This window comes from Gouania willdenowi, chromosome 1 (genome assembly GCF_900634775.1).
Source record: "Gouania willdenowi chromosome 1, fGouWil2.1, whole genome shotgun sequence".
In the NCBI taxonomy this organism is placed as follows: Eukaryota; Metazoa; Chordata; class Actinopteri; order Blenniiformes; family Gobiesocidae; genus Gouania; species Gouania willdenowi.
In genome coordinates this window covers 22,788,940-22,807,637 of record NC_041044.1, presented here as the reverse complement: position 1 = coordinate 22,807,637, position 18,698 = coordinate 22,788,940, and the positions used below count along the sequence as shown (strand labels likewise).

Sequence of the window (18,698 nt, the reverse complement as noted above, 5' to 3'; positions counted from 1 at the left end):
AACAACTTTTGGTCATAATACAACAGTTACATTTCCAGTTCATCATGTTACTGTATTTAATTATTACCTACTCTGTTTAATTGGAGCAAAACATTAAAGAATGAAACCAAACACATTCTGAAACTCAGCATCACAACATCATCTTGCGAGCTACTGATAGGTTAGTCTGCACAGTGCAAAACCCCGTGCAATTACTGCAGACTCTTCTCTCACACTTTTTCCAACCGGTCCTCGGTAATGACGAGATACCTTTTAACTTCTCAGCCAGTAAGCATCAATAATTTATTCCCATCTGTTTAAAATTTAAAGTGCCACACATTAACGTCCTCCTGCACCTGCTCTTTTCGTGCTGTCCACCCTCTATGGTGCTGCTTCTCACGCACACACACACACACGCACACACCATAAGGAACACAATGACAATGAGTCCTCTATTAGCACAGAGCCAAAGATGTTAAATCAAACGGGGGCAGTGGAGGCGACAGACCACATAATGTAAGGGCATCGTCCGAACGCCTCCAATTATGCTTTGGCCTTAATTGGTGATGGTGGCAGAGACGAATAATTCTTTAACACTGCTGTGCAGCGGTGCCTTTCTGAGCACAGCAGAAGCCTGAGGACGATGGCTACTCACGGCAAATGGAAGCTGACAGAAAATCCACATTGCACGACCAATCTAGGGGAAAAAAGGGCATGACAATGACTAACGGGGCCCATGCTCTTAAGCAGCTGAAGGCTGGTCGCAGGAAAGATGTGTATAATTAAGCGGTCTGCATTGTGGTTCAGATGGCAAAATCCCATTGTCTTGACAGGAGCTTACTGTTGCCCTTTAGGTTGAGATGTGCGGTGGCGTACAGGCTTGTTTTTATTATTTTTTTCTGCACAAGCCCAGACCTCTGTGACCAAATTAATCTGCAGTTTTAAAGCTTGAATAAATCCTGTAAGTTAGAAATCGGAAGATCTAAAGGCCGCTTGTCCCTCGGGTATTTGCTTCTCCGCATTTTTTGCTTCTCTACCCCCTCATCTTGGCCAACGGAGATTGACAGGGAGCACTCAGTGTTATCTCCAGGGAGGCAAAGGTTGGGGGAGGTGTGAAGGCCACAGATTTGTCCTTATCTATTCTGAGCACACCTAAAACAAATTAGACCTGGCTGCCGTGGCTTGCCGCGCTCTCATTAAGGAACTGAATCCAAGCTATTTTCCACAAGGTCCCGCTTCCTGCCATTTTGAGCCTCGTCTTTTATCACAATAGCAAAGGTTTCTAGGCAGCCATGCAACCTTTTCATCTCAACCATTTCATGTCGTCATATCAACACTGCACAAAGAACAGAGAGAGAGGAGGAGCACGACAGGGTGAACATCTCCTCATGCTGAAATGCTGTTTTCCTATGCACTGAGGGGATGCCAGCCTTCAACATTTGTTAATTAAAAATATAAAAAACTGTCCCACCACATTTTTACATTGTCCATTTTTGACTTTCAAATGGACAGCCTACACTGCAATTTACCTGGTTTTCATGCCAAATGCTTTTCCCCCCCACAGAATTTGTAGAAATGTATTTAATGATATTGATGATTCAATGATGTGTGACTTCAAATTGTGAAGATGTAAAGTTTGATTGTGTAAAATAACAATATTATTATTATTAAAATAACAAATGGTGCAAAAAGCACATTGAAAAAAGGAAACACACAAAACTAAAAGAAGAGAAAAGATCCCCAGACTTAATCCACCGACATGAAAGATCCTATAATGACATGCTAGAATGTAAAAAAGAAATTATTAAGCAAAACTACCACAAATATCAGGAGGTACATATCGTGGAAACAAAAATTTGACAAAATAAAACAAACAAGTATAGCTGCTGCACAGCAATTGTCGAGGCCATGCAATTTTAGACAAAACAGGACAACAGATAATAGCATGTAAAGACTGCTGTCAAAAATTCAGTTATTAACACAAAAATCAGGAAATACAAATAATGCATTGAGACTGCATTTCGTCATTTGTTTTTAACTCATTCACTGCCAGCCCTTTTCAGAGCAGCCAACCCCATTTTAGATGATTTTCACAGATTTTTTTTAAGACCAACAGAATATTTTGTACTATGACAATCTGAAATCTGAAACCAGATTCTGAAAGATTAAAGTCTCTACTTTCATCAGAACAAATAACTGTTTCTAGCTTGTTTCGTTCTTCCATAATCAGCAGTTGAATAGAGGCAAGTTTCACACAAATCGCCAGTTTTTGACAAAAAGCTGGGACACCTCAACATTGGTTCAATACTGAAACCGGGCTTTTGATGGCAAAATTATTATTATTTTGCTATCTGGGTCAGAGTTGAATGGTTTGCTTACTGTATTTTGGCCATCCTCCAAGTCTCTCCCCCGTCATTCTCCCGGACATGCCGAGTGTCAGCGCTTGCCCTGTTTTTTTTATCATTTTCTCTCACCATCGCGATACTCTCAATAGTCCACTTAGTTCCATACATGCCCTGGTCCAGTGTGCGCTGCTGTGAGCTTCAGCATCAATTTTTGCAGCTCCATTTTCTGTATTGCAAACTCCTTTCCTCTCCCTCTGAGCTCTGCCCATCACGGGTGATCTTTCATCCAAAGGTGCACTACTGCCACCTACATGTCACCAGTTGGTCATATATCGCCGATATATGGACTTTTTTCAAGATCGGCCAAAAAAAAAAAAAAAAAAAATAGATTATTATTATTTCGTATTTATTTATTTATTTTTACCCATCACCAGCCCTCCATAAGGAAGGGCAAGAAACACTTTATTATAGGGATGATATAAAAAGAGAGGGCAGTGTTGCACCTAAGTGAGGGGGAAGGGAACAGGGAGGAGAGACTCAAGGTAGGAAATGGAAAGGGTGGGGAAGGGTTCATTATTTTAAAGTGAGAGTGAGATAAGTAAAACGGCCTCAGATATCGGCCATCTTGAAAATCGGTATCAGCATCGGCCTCCCAATCGGTCAACCTCTAAATGGAAATCAAGTTAGCCAGCCCCATCAGCTCAAAGTAGCTGTTAACAACTGACAGCATTCATCTCCTTATTCAGTTAATCATCCAGCTGATCATGTTCCATGCTTCCCATTGGTTAGAGTTAGTCACAGCACTGTATTTAAACCACTGCAGCACAGTTTGTCCGCAAACGCAAGTTTGGTGTCAATTAAGCAAAAATTGTGTAAGGAGTTCTTGATAAAAAAAAAAAAAAAAATTTGAAATATATTAAAATGTACAAAGGTTTTGGGGCTGGACCTTTGTGCAAAATTTGGTAATTGTTTGTGCATGGGAAGTCAGATTTTCTCAGAAGAAGTAGAAGAACATGCAGGATAACAATAAGTTCCTGGCAGTTTAGGCTGTCTTCCCCTAATTACAATCTCACAGAAACTCCCATCCTAATACTGTGTCATACACAGAAAAATGTCTGAGTATTCTGAAACTTTTCCATCAGAACCGCTGATAGTCGACAATAAAAACATTAGCCTCTGGATCTACAGCAGCTGGTCTTCATCGCTGAACCTTCACCACAAAAGACTATGTCACCAGTTTAATGCTTTATTTTTCTGGACCACTTTTGATAAATACTGACTGCTCAACATGCACAAATTTCCAATATTTATCCATGTCTTTAAACATATTAGCTTTAACACAATAGGTTCGCAACCTCTCAAATTAATCCCATATACAAACAGGTGCAATTAAAGGGATAATCATCATTTCTGTGGGTGATTATCAGAGATTAATACTCTTCTAATTTAAACAAATGCCAGAGCATTTCTCAACACATCCACGTTAGAACTAAAAGACCACAAAATTAACAAATGTTATGTTTTTCGGTGGCTCGTAAACATAGGCCCCTGATCTGTGGCATAATCCTATATTTATGGCAATGATCTATCCAGAGAGGATCCCCATCAAAAAGACAAACATACAAGGAAACAGTGAAAAGGAGAAAGACACTTATCACAGGACTTTCCGCAATGCAGTAGTAGTGCTATAGCGAATTCACTTCGCTGATATTTGTGTGTTCAGGTCCGATTTTTGAAGTTGTGCCAATAATATAGTTGCAGTAGAGAGATGGAGAACAAGCCTGAAAACGTGGCTCACACCTAAATGACTGTTGTTTATTTATGATGCATCACCCTATCTCCTACGTTGCGTACATTATCGTGTAAGCTCGACCATGCGGGTCATGCTCAGGCCCACCTCTCTAACGGTGGGGTGCCAATGGCACACTTTTACTCACACTAGTCAAATAATCTGTATTTTCAGCAACAAACGTTCTCGGGCAAGGCTCGGATCGACGAGTGTGAGTCGGCTCTAAAGGAGTGTCAGCTCATGTCTTATTTCCAGATTGAATTGTCACAAGAACATTTTTTTTTTTTTTCAAAATCATATTGAGACATTTCAAGACCTTAGTAACTCATTCATAATTTCATTGATCTGATCACAGAAACCATGAATCTCTAAATCTTGTGGTTTCAGTTTCAAAGAAAATGTCACGAGAGCCGTAAAATCCATATTGGTGACAGACAAACATAACCAAGATGTGCTTTCACGTTAATAAAAGTCGAAAATCTGTTCCTAATCATCCCATGGATGGCTTTATGAACAGGCACTTAATGGACGCCTATGTAGTGCATTGATCGTTTCAATGAATGGACGTAAATAGCGTGTTGCTAAGCGATAGCAGCAGGCAAACTCAGGAGAAGTTTAAAGCCCTAAATGAATGAGAGATCGGACAAAGGTATTGTCAAAAATTAGAAGACTAACAAAAGAAGCACAAATCGACCCATATTCATAGGATTTCTCTGCTATTACCGGTACATCTAAGATGATCAAACTCTGGAGGGAGCTGGGAATGCCTCAGTATTGTAAATCACTTTCAGATTTTTGAGATTTTCACTGGCATTTATTTATTGATTGTTTGTCTGTTAGCAGGATTACATCAAAGTAAAAACAAAATTTTAACAAAAGACAGATGGATTCCATTCATCCGGATAAATGCACTGATTCCGGAACAGTCTCAAAAATTGAAAAATCCCTGTCTCGATTCATAATTCACAGATCTTCATGAAATTTGACTCAGTTATGTCGGGTTGCAGTTCCTCAGTTACCCCACTGAGTTTCATCCGGATCTGATGCTGATGTGCATTTCATCGTAGTTTTTCAAAAAAAACCTGGGGTGGCCATACATTTGGACCTACTGTATCATCATTAATGGAGATACAAATTTCTTCCAAGCCTTTTGATTGTGAATGATCATGGTACCAGGATCACTGATCAAGACCACTGCCAATATCTGGCCTAGAGGAGATTTGGAGCTTGGTGGAAGTTAGTGCTCTGTGAGTTAGGGGTGGGAACCTCACGATACAATACGCAGCTCACGATAACGATTATCTCACGATATGGCGATACTGCGATTATCAATACATTGGTCAGAAATCAATCTACGATAATTTATGACTTAATAAGAAAAAAAAAGATTAAGTGAAAAAATATTTTTTTCATTTTATATCTCTGAAAGACAATACATTGAAAAAGTGTCCTATGAACACTGACACCATTATAGTGTAACATTCCAGTAAACAATATATTGGTTCCTTCAACAAACAGTGATAACATTTCTGTGAACACCTACCTGCACATTTTAGTGAAAAAGCAGAAAAAGTTTTGAAAATAATAAAATTAATCTTAAATCTCAAAAAAAAAAATATATATATATATATATATATATATATTTATATTTTATTTTATTTTTTAATCGATACTTAGCACGAGCATATCGATAATTGATCGTGCGAAAAAATATTGCGATACGTCGCCATATTGAGATATTGTCCCACTCCTACTCTGAGTACTCTTGTCTTTTCTTTTTACATGTTGGTAAAGTTCCCCTAAAAGCCTTTAAAGGTGCCTTTATATGATCTGTTCTGGTTTTACTAATGTTATGGACTACTTTAGCTTCAAAAAGGCTCAATAGATGAAGAAAAGTGTTTTGACGTTTAGCAGGAAAATTGGAATAATCCAGATTTCTTACCGTTAAAAGGGACTTTTTTCTCACCACCATTGTTGATACATGTTCATGTGGAATTGTTGGGTTTTTTTCTTAACAGTTTTTTTATTTTATGACGAGCATGTGACGCCTTATTGTTTTCATTAGTGCCATATACATAAAATTGAATTGAATTAATACCATATTTATGTATTTGATCAATTGACTCTATAATAGTTCATTCCAACTTACCCTGGGCCTTCTTATGTGAGGCACAAAGTTTTAACCTCTGTCCAGCCCCAACAATAATTCATAATTGTTACAATTACTTTATCCTATTCGGTTTAAAAAGCTACTGTGGGAAAAGCTACGGTTTAATTGTGCCATTGTGAAGAGGTCAAGGTATTGATAAATGTACTTAGAAATCACATCAAGACCAAACAACAAACTCCCTAAACCATAGCAAAATGTAATACTACTCCCTACACAAGGGTGTGGAGACTTTTAACAACCTTAGGAAGATAAATTCGATAACCTAATCGCTTTATTAAATGTTGCAGAGCACAGAAAGAGGAAAAATCTGCTTTGGGAAATGATCAAGAGTATAGGATTGCCCTCACACTACGTCAGTATATTTTAGTATTTCTTGATTGTTTGAGCAACACCATCTGCTGGGCGTCTTGTAACCTCACTGACGATCTTGCATCATTCAGAAAGACAAAAGCTTAGGCATTTCCATGAAAAGTTGAGCAGAAATAAAAGTTAGCGTGCGGTAAACAGAGGGGAAGAGGCAGCTTTTTTTCACATACGGGTAGTGCTTTTGAAAGTTAATGAAGGACCTGTGGGCCATCTGAGCTGAGGCTCTGTGAAGGTAAATGCTGGGGAAATGTTAGGTTAGACGAGCTTCATCTGCCAGACTAATCCATCCTGGAGCCGACGAGCAGCACAGACAGAGAGAGAGAGAGGGAGCAGAAGCTGCTCAGAACAGCACAGCAGTGACACAGGGCAATTCTCTAGGGCCTTGCATTAGCGCGCTAAATTAAAGGGGGTATTAGATTAAATTGGCTCTCCGATTTCAGGGGTGTGAGTAAAATTCTGATTTGCATTTCCACCGCTGCTTAAGATATAATTAGTTCAGGGTGATTCCCTTGTGGAAAACACTGACAGCCAAATCTAACTGGCTGCCAGTAGCTTATCATCTCATCCTAAGCAATGAGCGCACTTGGCTCGTGTTGTGTGTGTGTGCATGCGTGTGCCTGCTCATGACTACGTTGGTAGACTGTAGATGTACGTGTGACCGTGTGTTTCATCACATGTGAGCCTGCATTGCAAAACCCCAGTTTTCTTCTTGCACCCTTGAAGGCAGCGTGTCATGCTTCACATTTTCCACTTCACTTTCAGCGCGTGTTTGCGTCTCCAAAAAGGGTGAAAACAGGTTAACACACACACACACACACACACACACACAGAGAACAGTTCCTGTGCACAACCTCACACCTCATAGACAACCTGAGACTAAAACCTATTTCCGGAGCAGTGTGCACTTGTGATTACAGACGCAGTCCAAAATAACAATTACCACATGGAGAAGTCCATACTATGAATTACTGTCAGTCTGTCTGGGAGCTTTTAAAAGCACATACGGGTTTGTTTGTGGGACTTCACACCCTTAGTAATTCTAACCCTTCTTTTTAAATAGGTGTTTTCCTAAAAAAAAACGAGTCTGTCTATAGCTTATGAATGCAACTGCAACTTCCTGAACACCTGTTGAGGACACCAATCAGAACTGAGCCATTTTCACCTCTGCAGCATCTCCATTCAACCAACAAACAGAGCTTATTAAAAATATCAAATGAAATCACATTTTGTGTTTACATTTTTGTAATGTAAACCAGTTCTCAACTGGTTTCACCTTGGGACCCACATTTTTCCTTGGTCACTGAATTTTTTTTAGAATTCAACCAACCAAATGTAGCTGTTGAAAATACACAAAAAAGGAACAAGCGGGTCAGAAAATGGATGGATGGATGGATGGATGGATGGATGGATGGATGGAAAACACCTATATAATCTTTTTTGAAACATATATCTATATATTTTCCTGTGCAACATGCATTTAACAGCGTGCCTGCCAAAAGAAAAGTTTGTTTCAAAATAAAGGACATGTCTAACATGAGAGGCATTAAGTATTCATTTTTTTTTGACCAGACGTCTGCGACCCACTCAGTACAGGCCTGTGACCCACTTTTGGGTCCCGACCCACCAGTTAAGAATCGCTGATGTAAACCATTTAAATTCTAATGCAGAGGGGATGGTTTATAGTTTTAGATTACAAATGGCCTATTGATTGATTGATTGATTGATTGATTGATTGATTGATTGTAGGGCTGGGCAATTTTGCCTAAAAAAATTCTCCGATTTTTTAAAGAAAAATTTGAGTTTCAATTCGATTTTTGATTTTTTTTTTTTCAGTGCACTTAAAAATGACTGCAGACATCAGATATATTGTCAAAAGTGCAACTTTATTGCTGTGATTGTCCTCAAGAGTTAAAATGCATAGAACAATCTCAACTATTTCAAGCTTTAACTCAGGTTTAAGAAAAAGTGCAACAGCAACTTCACAGGAGCTAAAATGTTCTGATTAAGAAATCAGATAAATACAGATTTTATAACAAAATAAATTAAAAAAAACTCTTCCCTCAGCATCTCAGCATAGTGTGAATAAAAAATGAAACATGCCTGTAAAATAAAACAAAATTAAAAAAAAAATTTGCCCTGCCCTAATTGATTGATTGATTGATTGATTGACAGCTTATATTCCATCTGCAGGTTTACTATATGTGAATAAAATGTTGATGATAAAGTTACTTTTACGACAACATTACGACTGTGGTGTGAAAATAAAAGACAATTTGTTTCACATATTACCTTATTCATTTTCTTGATGTTGTAAAGTACTGTTAGGCATTTATTTCTAGTATTCTGCACTTAAATATCCCATTCTTCTTGTTTAATATATTTCTTCAAACTAAACAATCTTCAGAGTTTTTATCACATTTGTTGAAGATGACTGACTAATACTATTAAGGAGTCAGAGTAAGTAAAAAGCCTCATTATTTCACAAATTATTTTACCTTTGTTTCATAAAATTACCATGTATCCAAGTTTAAATATTTATGAAGCATAACCAGCTTATTGACAGGTACTTGATCTTCAAAAGCAGTCTTTAGGTAGGATTGAAATGTCAGAGAAAGGCTGAAATTACAGAAATATTTTGGACAGCACCAGGTGACTGAGTACAACAAATAGTGTTATTAGTAGAGGTGTCCCGATACAACGATTTTACTATAATCCTTATATTGCATCCTTGAGTATTGGCTGTTATCGATATTGATTCGATACGATATCAGCACGACTCGTACATACTTTTATTACTTATTTTGTAGTGTGGAATTTTAGAGAAGGAAGAATATTCTAAAATTGAATAAAAAAAATTATCAAAAAATTCAAAGTTCCTCAAAAATAACCTCAATAAATCAAATTCAAATGCTTTTTTTTTCTTTTATATCAATATTTTAGATATATTCGGGTACTGTAAATTCGACTTTACAAAAGTAAACAAACATTGGCTTTACCCTCACATATCCACATAACTACACTCCTACAAAAACCTTGTGGTGTTTCCCAATCAAAAGATTAGGTAATAGTTCATCCCTGACCTAATTTGCCACCAAATGTAATCACTCAGTTAATTAGTAAATGATCTGGCCCTGGGGTTGCATTCATATGAAGCTTTATAGACTAATGCGTGTTTGCAGGGTTATCTTTGGATGAATGTTGCTGAATAAAGGCAAACACTCTTCTTGAAGAAAGAACAATCACATCAACAAAACTTAATAAACTTCAGCCAAATGTCAGAGCATGAATAAATTCCTAAAAGTGAACATTTAAAAAACAAAAAAACAATCCCGTCTCATGATTGTGTACGAATAAACTCTGCTTTTTAATATACTGTATAAGCTCTGACCCAAGTGATGAAAACTTTGTCATTCTCTGCTCCCTGCATCATATCCATCACTCCCCACATTGATCCACAAGTGCTCATGGTGACACAGGCATGACATGAAATGACTTTCTCTCCACCCTGCTGTATGCACAATCATTTCATACAGGATCAGCGGGAAGCAATCAGTGTGGGCAGCCCTCCCTCCAAAAAACTTGAGGGGATGTTTAGAGAAATGCCATCAGCAGCTCTGCCATCACTCTCGCCATCTCTTGGTGGTCGGAGGATGAGGCTTTGTGGGATATTGATTCTCCGCATCCAGAGACGGTTTCCATAATTGGTTAAAATGACCGGGTGCAGAGAGAGATGGCTCTCTGCTGAAAACCATTTCCCAGCCCTGCTTGGAGCTGAGCCAAGCTCAGGGTTGTTCGGATGCGTTCCAGCCCCAGCCTGACTGGCAGCAATTAGGGGTGTCTGAGCCAAGCTCAGCTTGCGCTCCGCACAAACACCCCTAATTACTGCCAATTAGGCTAGGCGGGTAGGCAGATTTGAGAAACCGGGGGGATGTTCAGGCGTGGGTGGGCATGGAAACAATTTTCAAGGGCTTAGAACGTGACTGGATGAAAAGGTTAATGCTTTGGAGTGCAAAGGGATAATAACAAAAGAAGGGGAAGCAGAGCCCCGGCTCTCACCTCCAGCGACGAGCCTGGCTTCTTCTTCAACTCCTCACATTTCCTAAATTTGCAGATCTGGTGGCCCGTTTTGCGGTTCCGACAACTGCTGCAGACACCGCAGTTGATTAGCCGCCTGCAGGGTGCACAGACCCCACACCTTTTCCTTTTCTTCTTCGCTGGGTTTCCACTGGATGCTGAGGAATTATTCTGTGGGCAGTCTGCCAGATTGGCAATTTGAAACGCACTGTCTGTAACGGCTGCTGAGGCTGCGGGGGAGTGAAGGGCTGTCATGACGATGACCCCGGGAGGTAATGAGATGCCCCCTAAAGCCGGAATAGCGGAAAAAGTTCCAACGCGTTCTGGGAGATTCATTATCTCTGCTTCAGCAGCGCCGCATTTCAGCTTGTTCATGCATTCTCCTGCTAAAGGTCTGCAGTGTTCAGGGGATAAGGTAGAGAGGAAATTATTATTTGCCATTTGCAGCGTCTCTGGCGGCACGCCAGGCTTCCCCGGCCTCTGGGAGTCATTTCTATGCATGCTGGTCCTATTAGGGTTTATTGCCGCTGATTTCCTTCCCCAGAGCATGGCGTTATCGCAGTTCCAAGGGGACATACCAATTCTAGCACTGGGAAAAATGGGCGTTGTGATGCGGGCAATCTTTGCAGTCTGAGGAAAAGCACCATTGGTTTTGTAAAAGTTTGCAAAAGACCTGTACCTTTCCATTTCTGCATTATAATCCAAAAGCTGGCTTAATCCAACATCCTGAAGATTATCCTTTTGTAAAAGAGACACATCTGCACTTTGTCCGTTTTCAATGCAAAGCGCATTGTTTATTGTCGACATCGCTGAGGGCTGGTTGTCAGTGTTCAGGAGATGAGAGTGATGTCACGCTGGCCTTTGTGAAACTGAAGCTGGTTACAAACAGCGCCGTAGCATCCTGGTCAGACTTCTCCTGTGCTGAAGCCAAGCAAACAAACAAAAACAAGAAAAAGAAACAACAGTTAGGCTACACATAAAAGATGGGACATGTTTTTCATCCTCATCAGTTTTCATTTTTCCACGATAACAGCCAAACATATGAAGGATTCTCTGACACATTGTTTATACCCCGACGTTTGATAATGGCTCTATCACTAAAAGTCAGAGCTGATCTTCGTCTGGTGACAACAATGCGATAGCTCTGACAGACCAACAATGTTATAATGGGAAAAATAATTAGCATGCTTCAGAAAAAGACGCACTTCCAACATTTTTTTTTTTTAGATCTCTTGTCACATATATTGAAAAAAATAATTAAATCATCACATTACAAAGGCTTTGTTTCATCAAAACCTAAAAGTCCCATTTTCAGTCCAAAATATCAAAATGTCATTAAAAATACTATTTTCTGATGTAAGGTTTTAAAAGCAAAGTATACAAAATCTTCTTTTTTATTTTATCATTTAATTTAAAAAAAATAAAACTTAAGAGGAGACAAACGTGTTAATAATTTCCTCTTTCTTGACGTTGTCTTAAGGTAAAGACAGTGGTCCATCATGTAAACAACCCTCCAGGTGTCCATTCATGGCCATCTCCATTACATTTACTCAGTGATGAATTTACAACCAGAACATGAGCTCCAGGCCAGTACAGTGTCAGCTGCCTGAGGATGGGACATGTGGCAGTGTTTGTATGGAGAGAGAGAGAGAGAGAGAGAGAGAGAGAGAGAGAGAGAGAGAGAGAGAGAGAGAGAGAGAGAGAGAGAGAGATGAGATAGTTGTGCTCCATTTGCTCCCTCTCTCTCTCTCCATACCAGCCTGTCTGGATTTGGTTTCCACAGATAAAAGCCCATTAGACACATCTCTCCTACTTCCATTACCTTTTTTCTGGGCTTTCTCTCTTAATTGCCAAAGCTGATCCATTGATGGGACACTAAAGCATTTCAAATCACTTCCATATATAGTGCTACCAAGCAGCTGCCATGAAAAGAATGGATTATAAAAACCGTGCACATGGAACCTGGAGAGACCTTAAGGTGAAATGATTAAAAAAAATAAAAAATTTAAAAAAAGTCCTCCTTTGATTTGGGTGCATACATGGTTACATGATGTGACAAGATGTTACTGAAGGTAAACTTTGTCATTTTTGTTTTTCTGTTATAAATAATCATGAGTCTTGTTTCAATGTCAATGTGGCATCCCAAACAAGCTGCAGCCACCCGTAAACCAAACCTGCTCTGCTTAATGATGAGCCCTCCTCAGGGTCATTATTACTTAATCAATTCACCCCTGGAGCGAAAATACGCAGCCCAAAGGCAATCAAGTCACGGCCATTGATTTCTCAGCCTGTAAACAAAGTTTAGAGAGACAGAAATGTTCAATACTTGGAGCAGGAGGGAGACAATAAGGGGAGTGATGGGAGAGAGGAGGGGAAAAGTGGAGGAAAAGCCCCAACATGGCATTAATTACACAGCGATCAGATCAGAGGTCATGCGTTGATGATAGAGGAGGTGGAAGAGTGGCGGAAACGCGTGGCTTAGACAGAGAACCAACACAGAGCATCATCACCTACCGGGTGACCGTAGAGAGCAGCTCCACAGACGCTACCAGCCCACGACCGTGTGGCGACACATCGGTGCCGAGGCGATCCGTGGGGGATAACGCAGAGATGCGTGAGGACGCACAGACACAGGGAGCCAGAGACTCTCTCTCTCTCTCTCTCTCTCTCTCTCTCTCTCTCTCTCTCTCTCTCTCTCTCCTTCTCTCTCTGTGCGCGCGCGCGTGTTTGTTCACAGCGACCAAAACAAAAGGATCATTTCATCGACTTTCTTGTCACGTGAAAAAAGGGTTTTAAAAAGTGTCCAAAATCAGCCAAAAAAAAAAGGTGAAGAGAGACGCGACCGTGCGTCGCAGAGGTGTCTCCGTGTCTCCGCTCCTGTTATTGTGCTGTGCCCTGCTCTCCGCTCGGTCCGTGTCTCCTGTCGCTGTGTGTGGCTGATTGGTGCTGAGGTGAGGAAGCAGGGATGTGGACACCTACTGATCATTGGCTGGAAATTACTATAGAAACACTAGAGGTGGGAGGGATGGATGGATGGCTCATGGGCGACCTATGGGGAGGGGGAAAAACATCCGACTGCTACGATTTCCCCCTTTTTTTTTTTTCTTCTTTGACAAGATATTCTTAATAAATTCCTCCCGCGGTGAGTGAATGAGACGTTTGCTGCGCAGGAAGTGGGTTGTCATCAGCCCAGATGCGTCTTTTAATGATATGGGAAACTTGTCAAATTAATTTGAATGGAGCTGAGCCGTGATTAAGATAAAATGCCTCCGTCGGTTTGCTTTCCCTCAGTCCAGCGACAGCCATAATTACTATAAGACCTCCGGGATTCATCACATTAGAAATCCCGCCTGCTGCTGGCCACCCATGCAGCTCCCAGGGCCTGACACATTTATCCATGTGACTCACCCAGTGGAAGAGTTGATGCCTCTGAGCTTTGGGTTAAAGTGACATCATCTAGCGATGTCCCTGGATCACATCCTTCAGCACTTATTATAACTGCTTTAGTTAAACACATCAGGGATAAACTTTAGGTCTTTAGATGCCTTAGGACACCCCCAACCAAATAATAATAATTATAATAATTAACATTTAAAAAAAAAAAAAATTAATAGAAAGTTTTTTTGTTTGTTTGTTTGTTTTTTAAAATCTATACACAATGGCCACAGTTACATGATGTTTTTTTAATTCAGAATTAAAGTGTTCTGTTTCGTGTTTACATGGAAATAGTAATTCCGAATTGAGGTTTACTTGGAAAATAGCTTTATTCAGCTTTATTCTATTTTGCTTTATGTCTGGGGGTTGGGAAGACTCGAATTTATTGTGTGATCGAGAAGAAAAAAAAACACACACACATGAAACCTTTTTTTTTCCGGCTACAACATAAAAGACCACATAATAAGAACCATTTTCTCTTTTATTTTGATTGTAGTTTTAAAGCAGCAGCTCGACAATAACATACGGTTTCACTTTGGTCCCCGGAGCAGGAGAAGGAGATAGAGCAGAGGAGAAAGAAGGCAGACGACCGTACTTTGGTCAATCAAAGCCAGCAGTTAATGCAACAGCTGCCCTACCTCCACTACACAGGACGATAGGGATGTAACGATTAATCGTAAGGCAGTTAAAAATCGATTCATAGGTATCATGGTTGATATCGATTTTCTGACAATTGAATCGCAGTACTTTTTTTAACCAGCAGAGGAAGTGTTGGCGGCGGGCGGAGTTTGCTAATACTTTCTTTCTGGCTGCCTTCTACTCTTAAATATGTTAATAAATGATTCATTACCCCTTTAGCACCGAAAGAATATCTGTAATATTACTTGAATATCTGTAAAAGTCACGTTTTTCTATTAGCTCTGTCTGCTAGCATAGCTTATCTTCTTCACTGCAAGATATCTGCATGCCAACCAACCACTGGGTTACCAGCACCCTCTGCTGGTCCAAACAAATATGACGTAAATCAGTGCAATGACGGGTTTTTTTTTTTTTAAAGTCCATTTGTTAAGGCACAAAATACATTTTCAGTTGCACTTTTAAAAGAAAAAGAACTATTATGCAGTTTTGCATTGTTTATTATAGAACCAGAATTTAAATTAATAGGCTTCATTTTCATTTGTATTATTCCTTTATGTATTTAATTCAAGATTTATTTTTAGTTAAATTGCATCGTTTTGAATAGTTTATCAAGGAATTCTTTTGACAATGAAAAATATAAGGAAAATAATACAGTATTTTAAATTAAATTTAAATTTGTCTACAGTCCCATTTTGTAAATGAAAAAAACCGTGAGAGAATCGTATCATGAACCCAGTATCGTGAATCGAATCGTATCGGGGGTTAAGTGAATCGTTACATCCCTACAGGACGATGAGTGAAAGAAGAACTTTATAATGATCCGCGCGTCATTAGTGAAGCTCTGGTGCTTCATGCCCCGATGAAGCCTGTTCCGTTTGCCGATGTTGATGTATGTAATATGTCCGTGTGAGTGTCTGCATGTTTATGCTTTCGTCCATCCACTCTTGTCCTTATATCCATGTCTTATTAAATAAAAAGTCTTAGCTCCAGTCCGGGAAGCCATCCTGGACTACGTCGTCAACAGCGCGTCATCGCAGCAAGTTCCCCATGCACAGAACGACCGGAACTAACTTAAAGCAGAATTAAGTGTTTACAAGATCGAGGAATTATTTAACTTGGAATATACCAGCCACCTAATTCGGATTGAAGTTTCATTCGGAATTGAATTTGCATTTGGAATTAGGTGTTTACAAGGTCAGTTTAAAGAGGAATTAACTTTTATTCTGAATTAAAGCTCCCATTTAATTGTGGCCAGTGTGTACACATTACTTACACATACAATAGAACAGTTACAGGTATAGTGCAAATGTCCTGAGGGAACAACAACAACAATTGGGCAAAATCCAAAAACAATGCAAAACAGTGCAACCAAAAGTTAAGATAAAATACAAATGTTTCAGTGCAAGGAAATCTCTACTTTCCTGTTTGCTTTTACGAGTCAGCAACACAAGTGTTTAAAACCAAAGAACACAATGTGCAAACAACACAATAGAAGATTATAGAATAGAACAAGAACTACTACATATGCAAAAAGGCAATGCAATGAGGGAGGTAAGATAAATCAAAGAAAGTTAAATAAAATAACATAAATATGGGCAGAAGATTGCTTGTAAGCATTAAATAAAACAATCACTAACATCTCCAATGTTGTTTAAAACTTCACACGTCTGGACTTAATATTAATATGTAATTAAGAGAAAACATGTTCAGTGATTGTAATGGGTGTGTTTCACATTTATTATACCTTTTTATATTATTATTGTTTTATTGAATTTTTTTGAGGGGTTCAATCTGGTGCCCTAGGCAGCCGCCTTTGTTGCCTAGCGGCAAGGCCGGCCCTGAAACACTCATATAGGAACCGTACATCTATATGACACAAGATCTAAGTTTGCATGTTCTCCTCAGGGGGATTCCATAACCATGGGTTTGATATAGGCCAGTGGTTCTCAAATAGGGGTGCGTGTACCCAGAGATAAAAATAATGGATTACAACTACTCACGTTACTGTAATTGAGTTGTTTTTATGGGTCCTTTTTAGTGTATTTATAAATCAGTAATTTTTCTTGTACTTAAGTATGTTTTAAAAGAAGTAAAGTAATTAGTTACATTTCTACACCCAACCGTTACTGAATAAATTATAATATTTTGTTTAAAAATGATGACGGACATTGTGAAACTACAAAAAAATGAAGGCCATGATGGCAAAGGACCTGTTATTGGTGTTGTTTCATTTTGTACATTTTGACAAACCTTTTATTTTATACAGATGCTATTGTGGAAAATAAATGAGGTTCAAATTGTGCAAGATTTGGTCTCTTCTACATGAGATGTTTACTCTATGCAAGGAATCGTGGCAAGATTTAAAAAAGAAACGTGGGAGGTGAAAGTAACTAGTAGCTTGTACTTTGAGTACTATTTAATTAATCTACTTTTTTGTACTTCAGTATTTTATGTATGACGTACTTGTACTTGAGTACGATTTAAAAAAAGTTAAATTACTTCTACGACAGTAGGATACATCAGTACTCTTTATACCTGCGTGTACCCCCGGGGGTAGGAGGAGCACATTGCAGGGGGTACTTGGACATATTTAGGGAACGAACGTTTGAGACAGACTTAGGGTTTAGGAGAGCCATCTGTTCCACAAATGAAAAATCATATGAAATTCTGGAAAGGTATATGATATGAAGAGGGGGTACACATGATTTGACAAAAATGCAAAAGGGGTACACAGGACCAACAATATTGGGAACCACTGATATAGGCTACATCCAGCTTAATCTATTCCAAAAACATGTGTGTCACGTTAAATTAATAAAGTTTTACTTAAGATTCCATAATTATTAATTTTGTAAATATTAATGCTTCTCATGAAGTTATGAGTTGAGTCTCTCACATAAGACCAGGTTAGAGTTTGTCCACCTAAATCACAGTTGCATTGTGGATATTATTCAGAATCTAACACAATAAACTAATGTCAAAATTACACGTATCAACTAAAGAGAAACTAAACACCCTAAACCACTTTTTTTTCTGCTGAAATAAAGCGTTCATTTTGTTGACTAAACTTTTTCGTCATAGTTTTCATCAAATACATGTTTATGTAAACTATATCAAAATATATTTAAGTTTTGTCGTCTAATAAAAACAAACCAATAATATGGTCATGTAATCTTTCGCATTGATCACATCAAATATGTCTGTTTGTATTTACAAACATTAATGACATCCCATATCAGGTTGATCAATGCTAATTGTGAGTTTAAAAATACTTATTTCCTGTATTTTCACAATTTTAATGTCATTCAGTTGACTAAAACTAGACAATAACTTACAGAAATTCACTTCCTAGCAAAAAATATAATATTGTGCAAAAAAGCATTGAATTACAAAGTAGAATAACATTACCTGATTTTGTTCACTTGTTGCTGCGTTTTGTGACATTTTGGCGCAAAGTCTCTTTTCTTCTTCTACACCTCCTGTGTTAAATAGCAGTTGACATCCAGCATTTTGATGCTTTACTGCCACCACTGGTCCAAGCCTGAAACACAGTATTTGCATGGCTGATCTTTAAAGGGCCCATGTTAAGCTAAATCAACTTTTCTGTGCTTTAAACATCATAAAGTGCTATATGGGCTTCATACACATGTCCAAAGTGTTTTTTTCATTGATTCCTTCAATCGTTAGTTAGAGGATGATTTGCTCCTTTCTTACTGCAGGGTGAGCCAAAACACCTCGCTCCAATTTGATGACACGTTCCCACTTTGATGATGAATTTGACGCGGCGCTGAGCTGGAGAAGCCCCGCCTCCAGGAAGCTCTCTGCCGTGATTGATATGTAAACAGACACGCCCACGAAGGTGAACATTTCAGCATCCTTCACACAGTGCTATGTATGTATT

General features: G+C 38.9%; 1 protein-coding gene across 3 annotated transcripts in view; it reads right to left on the bottom strand.

The window, feature by feature from the left end:
* cxxc4 (CXXC finger 4) overlaps positions 1-18,338 on the bottom strand; it is a 47,655-nt gene extending 29,317 nt beyond the window's left edge. Inside the window, exons 1-2 of one of the 3 annotated variants that reach the window (XM_028451617.1) lie at positions 18,206-18,338; positions 10,706-11,644 (exon numbers count right to left, since the gene is read on the bottom strand). In XM_028451617.1, coding sequence (XP_028307418.1) covers positions 10,706-11,530 — 825 coding nt within the window. In that variant the 5' untranslated portion in view covers positions 11,531-11,644; positions 18,206-18,338. Of the gene's footprint in view, positions 1-10,705; positions 11,645-13,237; positions 13,750-18,205 lie in introns of those variants that run through there. The other 2 variants (XM_028451607.1, XM_028451626.1) reach the window with 2 other exon arrangements.
* Positions 18,339-18,698: the final 360 nt, after the last annotated feature.